General features: G+C 39.6%; 1 protein-coding gene across 1 annotated transcript in view; it reads right to left on the bottom strand.

The window, feature by feature from the left end:
- Positions 1 to 6,668, bottom strand: part of DOCK8 (dedicator of cytokinesis 8) — a 200,976-nt gene that overhangs the window by 129,015 nt on the left and 65,293 nt on the right. Inside the window, 2 exon segments of the mRNA XM_015565032.1 lie at positions 2,450 to 2,521; positions 5,496 to 5,671. Coding sequence (XP_015420518.1) covers positions 2,450 to 2,521; positions 5,496 to 5,671 — 248 coding nt within the window.

The following is a 6,668-nucleotide window of genomic DNA, read 5'->3' as shown; positions in this document are numbered from 1 at the left end:
AAAAAGTGCAATGTCCTAAACAGCAAATAAAAACCAAATGAAGTGAAATGGACTTTTCCATTTATCATTTCTTAGATTTTTTTTTCAGAACCTTAATATTAGAAAGTATCTCTAATTATAACATATAAAAACTTGAGAACAACTTGTCCTGAAATCTTTTATTTATTACCAGCAAAGCATAATCTTATTTTATTGCCTGGCAAACTTGGTTTTCAATTCCCATTAGAACAGATGATGGATTAACATCTAATTTTCTCTTAATTACTTTACAGAAGCGAAGCTTTCTCTTTTTCAGCTATTAAAAATACTATGCATACTGACATGACTTCAAAAAACACCAGCACAAATTCAAGGGCACACTTCCAGGAACTAGATAAAACCCAATCCCCAAAGTCTTTCATCATCTATCCCACAGAGCAGTAATTCTTACTGAAGTATAGGCAATGGAGGGTATCAGAACTTGAAGTTAGTCATCCCCCCTTATCCGAGGGGCATACTTTCTAAGAACCCCAGTGGATGCCTGAAACCACAGATAGTACCAAACCCTATATATACTATGTATGTTCTTTCCTATACATACATACTTATGATACAGTTTAATTTATAAATTAAATTAAGAAATTAACAATAACGAATAATAAAATAGAACAATTATAACAATATACTACAGTAAAAGTTCTGTGAATGTGCTCCCTCTCTCTCCTAATATTGTACTATTCTCACCCTTCTTGTGATGATGTGAGATGACATAATGCCTGCGTGATGAGATGAAGCGGGGTGAATGATGTAGGCATTGTGACGGAGCATTAGGCTACTCTGAGGGTATCACAAGCATTTCCATGAGTTGATCTGATAACCAAGATGATTGCTACTAAGTATGGGGAGCTTATACAGCATGGAGACGCTGGACAAAGGATGGTTCACATCCAGGCCTGGAGCAGGGCATTGTGAGATTTCATCATGCTGTGCAAAGTGGTGAGCAATTTAAAACTTATGAATTATTTCTGCAATTTGCCACTTAATATTTGTGGACAAGTGGTTCACTGCTGGTGACTGAAACTGCAGAAAGCACAAGTGCAGAAGGCAAAACTGCAGGTGAAAAAGGACTGTTGCCACAGGCTCTCTGATATTTCTCGAGTAGGGCATGCCGCCCCGTCTGCAGAATGCTGTCCAGGTCGGTGGCATGGAGACATAAAGCTCAGGACAGTGTCATGAAATACTTGTTTAGCCCAGGAGAGAGCGGCTTTTGACTCAAAGGCTAGCAACAGTTTATTTCTTGGTCACAAATTTAAATGTTATCTTTGAATCTCAGGCCCAAGTTTCAGTTCATTTATTCACCACCCTCCCCGCCCCGGGAATTCATCAGAATGGAAACAAAACAGAGAGACTCTATTCCTTGTGTTTGAAATGTAGCTTTCTCCTTCAGTAGGTAAATAGAAAAGCTGCTGTAAATCCATGTAGTGCAATGTTAGTCAGCAAAAAAAGAAACTGGCTATCAAGCCACAAAAAATGATGGAGAAACGAGGCCAGACTATGGAGACAATAAAAAGATAAGTGGTTGCTAGGGAGGGCTGACTAAGTGGAGCACAGGGGATTTTGAGACTATTCTGTATGACTCTATAATGGCAGATACATGTCATTATTCACTTGTCAACACCATAGAATATACAACACACACACACAAAAATGAGCCCTTATGTAGACTATGGACTTGAGTTATTATTCATGTATCAATATTGGCTCATCAATTGCACGAAATGTACCACACTTAAGATCCATCCAAGAAAGGATAAATCAGTCAGAGATAGCTACAAAAAGTAAAAGAGATTTTATCTGACCTGTAATCCTTAGGGAGGACCTAGTAGGCAGGTGAGGGAAGGGAGGGCATGCCCAGAGGGAAAACAAGAGCGAGGGGGTAGAGGTGGACTAGTGAGGAAGAGAGGCAGGCCCAGAGAAAGGAAATGACTCCAGGACTTAAGGAAAGTGAGTTTTAATAGACAGAATGGGACTAGGTTATTGAAGCCCCTGAAAGGCAAGCAGATGAAGTTTATATCTGACTTAGTAGGCAGTAGGGAGCCTTAGCAGGTGTTTGAGCAGGGGAGTAATACAAGATACAGTCAATCCTCACTACTCATGAATTTTGTATTTGCAAATTTGCATATTCATTAAAATTTATTGAAACCCCCAAATCAATATTCATGATCATTTTGGGACATGTGCAAAAAATTTTAAAAAATAACATAAAATTTAAACCAAAGATGCTAATAATAGGAGAAACTATTGGGAGATCAGGGCCAGGGGATACATGAGAACTGTCAGTACTTTCTACCCAATTTTTCTGTAAACCTAAAAGTGCTCTTGAAAGAAATCTGAATTAAAAAAACAATTAAAAAGCTAAAAATAGAAAACAAATAAATATGTAAAGAGAGAGAGAAAAAAAAGAACTTACTTCTGGTTTAAAATTAGCCACTCCCGAATATAGGTCTGAACACAGTCCTTGACATGAGGGTCCAGTTCAACCCTAATGAGATGGGTAATGAAATAAAAACATGTTGTTACTGTGCAAAAACAACAAAGCAAGGCCTTATCATAACTAAGGAGAGAGCAGCACGGTTTCAAATCCATGTCAAATGAGAATGCTTGGGGCAGTCCTTACCCAGTCATTCCAAGTGAATTCCTCAAGCAATAACATTTTTACTTTGATGAAAGATATGTTGGCATTTTATACTTTGTGGGTTTTCTTTATTACAGAGAATTGTGTTCAACCATACTTATCCCTAGAGGCATTCTGACACAAGACAGGTAGAACTAGCTGGAATCACATACAAAACAGGAAAAATAAGTATAAGTACCATTTTTTCAGAGGAGTAACTTGGGCATAGTTTTTGTTCACGCGTAACCTTGTTAGAACACGCATGTGTTTCTTTTTGAAAGCCATGGAGAACAGTTTTCTTATGCTTTGAGAAGTTGACAGGAAAAAGGAGACATATGTACTATGTACTATTTGTAATACTTTAAACAATAAAATAAAATTTAAAAAATAAAAAGTAGCCCTAACCGGTTTGGCTCAGTGGATAGAGCATCGGCCTGTGGACTGAAAGGTCCCAGGTTCGATTCCGGTCAAGGGCACATACCTTGGTTGCGGACACATCTCCAGTAGGAGGGGGGCAGGAGGCAGCTGATCGATGTTTCTAACTCTCTAACCCTCTCCCTTCCTCTCTGTAAAAAATCAATAAAATATATTTGAAAAAATAAAAAAAATTAAAAGTAAAAAAAGAAGTTGACAGACACTGGCTTTGATTGGTGATCATTGATTTGGGTGGGTCTTGCACGTCACGAGAGATAACTCTTCAAATGCTCCAGAATCTTGAAATCAGAAATAATTAATTTCCCACAGCAACAAAGTTGTTTTGCTATTTCCCCCAATGTTTTGGTATTAGAGATAAGTAAGTCCAAGTACTGCAAGTTTTAATTTTCTTGTTTGTAAAAAGGAGATAGGAACAGTACTTACTGTGTAGGCTTGCTGTTAGTATCAGATGAAGTATTCTAAACATTAGCCACGTGGTCCCTGGGCTCTGCATGTCTATATCTAAGCCCCACCCATTATCAGCTATGTGACCTTGGGCCAATCACCCAACCCTTCTGTGCCTCAGTTTCTTCACCTTAAATTGGTGATATTAATAGTGGAGCGTGTCCTTTAGAGAGCTGTGATGAAGTTTAAATAAGTTAGCATGTGAAGTGCTTAGAAGAGTGTCTAGCACGTAAGACCTACAGATGATAGTTCATACTTAAGGACCATTTACTATGCATTAGGCACTGATGTAATCACCTTAAAGGTAGTAATTCAGTTAATTTTCTATCAGCCCCCATAGGACAGGTACTATCATTATTCTCATTTTGCAGAAAAATGAGGTGAGAAGGATCTGGCTTAAAGTCACCCAGGAGGTGGCAGAGCAGGGGCCGGAACCCAGGCAGCTCACCTTTGGAGTGCAGGCTTATAATGACCACTGATCACTGCTCAACGCAAAGTTTCTGGGCTAGGCACAGGGGGCTCAATAGCATCAGCTGTTTACTCTGATGATGACCATGGTACCTTGTTGGGCTTTAATGACACGGAAGACTTCGGGGCAAGGATTGAAATAGTACCGGTTGTTTTCAAGTCATCAGACAGACAATGTTAGCTATAAATTTCAGTAACAAGGTAGTATTACACTAAAAAATAAGGCTAAGAAAAATATTACCTCCTCTATCAAATCTCAAGAAATAAAAACCCTCCTACCTCTAAAGTATTTTAAACAGGCTCTTCCAAGATCCTAACCATAAATTTTACACAAAGAAATCAAATTAAATGATTCTCCTAAGAGTAAAAATAATAGACACTACCTACATTAAAGTCAAACCTGAATAGATGGACTGAGCCTTAGGGAAAAATGTTTCCAAAGGATCACAGAGTTTTTATTTTGTGGGAAGTGAGTATTTTCAAAACATTAAGAACTGAGCATGTGGTCAGCTCTATGAGAATGAGAACTAGCTAAACAACAGAGCAAAGGGTAAAAAATACCATGTCACTGTTCACTGTCATCCAACTTCCTTAAACTGTAATAAAATGAAACCCAAACTAGAACCAGAATAGCCCAGAGTAATGAGGGCAGGGGCCATGTTTCATGATCTTCTTTCTGGGACTTTTTGGGGAAGAGGAGGAGGAGGTTGAAAATGTCCAGGAGGATGTGAATGTTAACTTTGTTTTGAAAATGAATGCAAATCCAAGTTCATCCAAAATCTCCAAAGAGACATTGCTTTTTACACTACAGAAGTAACGAGTTTCATTTAGATATAATTCCATTGTTCGATAACAAGAGCTAACGGCCATACCTATAAACACATAGACTAACCCACTGTGGAAACTCAAGCCCTAAACAGCTATTCACATAGTCACTCAACAGAGCTTTCTCCATTGCTTTTCCACTTGACAAAAGTTTCAAGGGAAGGGAAATTTGCCTTATTCATCTTTTTATCTCACTGCCCAACACATAGTAGATGTTCAACAAATGTGGGTCCAACTTATGTTTATAACTTGATCCAGTCATTAACCAATTAAAATGCTTCTGAATGGAGGTTTAAAAAAATTTATGAAAAATCTTGACATATTTACAAATGGAGAAACTGAGGCTTCCTGAGGTCACATGACCTGCCCAAGGTCACTGAGCTGACTCCAGATCCCACACTCTTCACCTCTGATGGAGCATTCTGTTTTGTCCCACTGCACCCCTTTCACTGGCTTAGCTCCCACATGACTTTTCAAAGCCTCTGGTAAAACCAACTCAAAACCTGTCTACATGTAGGTCTTTGGGTTATCGTAGTCATCCTGTACATCTCAACAGAGCTGAGTAATTTAGTTTATTTTCAAAAGAAGTCCAAAATTAGAGCACCTTTCCCCTTACCAAGAACAGGCCAGACAGTCACAATCCCATGTACAGTTTAAGAAAACGATTTACCCTTCCTCCGGCAAAGAGGGCTGCAAAGTCCGACATTCCTTTGGCGTGAACACCACGTCCAAGTTGTCTTCCGTGAAGTCTCCCAGCTCCTGGGCCAGCTCCACATCCAGGTTGTTCAGGTGTGTCATCAGAAGTCCTTCGAAGTCCACCGGCTCCACTGGGTCATAAAACTGAGGCTGCAGGGGCAGGGAAAAGGAAAAGGAGGTTCCCTCTCGGTTTTCAGATAGAAGCACTAAGGCGACAGTAGGTGTTGGTCCCCCTACCTCTTTCCACTCAGTACAAGTGCTTTACTCTTAGCTCAGAGGAGCTGTCACACACAGAGGCAGCGATATGGAAAAGAAACGCAGCTCGGAAAGTCGAGTCAGAACACGGTGAGTAATTAAAATCATACCCCAAGGCAGAATTTTTCTCTGCTTAATTGCACCTTGATGAGAAATCCTGAGGAGATCCAAAATGAGATCATAAGGCTTTGCTGCATTTTTACAATTTCTCCTGCAAACACTCTCTGAGGCCATACAGTGAAGTAGAAAAGAGGCAATTTTCCAGAAATGCAGGCGAACTCAACAACATTCCTTCGACTATTTCAGCATGGTGTTTCCTTTGGCCTGGGTTATCCTCTAGATGGGTTCTTGAAACCCTGCACTCGCAATCACAGTCCATAGGGAACCAGGCTTGGGGGCTGAAACATCCCCAAGGCAGTGACTTCCAGACGCTGCTGGGCTGACTGTGCTGGTCGGCAAGGCATTTTCACTGCCTGCTGTTGAATGAACAAAACTACGGGCATAGGCTGAGGTTTCATATAGCTACTGTACGTGCTTTAAAATGATGGCGTTTTTGCTCTTCACTCATGTCTTTCCACAGGGGAGAGGATAAAAGAAGTGATAGAAGTGGTGGTAACAAAAAATAATTTTCTTTAGTTGATAAAATAAAAAGTTGGTAATTCAACAAATACATATTCTTGTCTGTGAAGTCCAAAGTTAGGAACCACTGCCTTAAGGGAGTAAAAGAATCACTTAGATCAGTAGATTTGTGTAATAATAATAATAATAATAATAATACAATAGCAGCTCTATAGTGTTCATTTATGGCAGACTATTTGGAGTCATCTGCCCAAGAAAGTACTGTTCTCTACCTCTGACCCCCTCTCTGTAGACGAACAAAACAAACACCACA

This window comes from Myotis davidii, unplaced genomic scaffold (assembly GCF_000327345.1).
Source record: "Myotis davidii unplaced genomic scaffold, ASM32734v1 scaffold616, whole genome shotgun sequence".
Taxonomy (NCBI): Eukaryota; Metazoa; Chordata; class Mammalia; order Chiroptera; family Vespertilionidae; genus Myotis; species Myotis davidii.
This window is presented reverse-complemented; position numbering and strand designations above follow the sequence as displayed.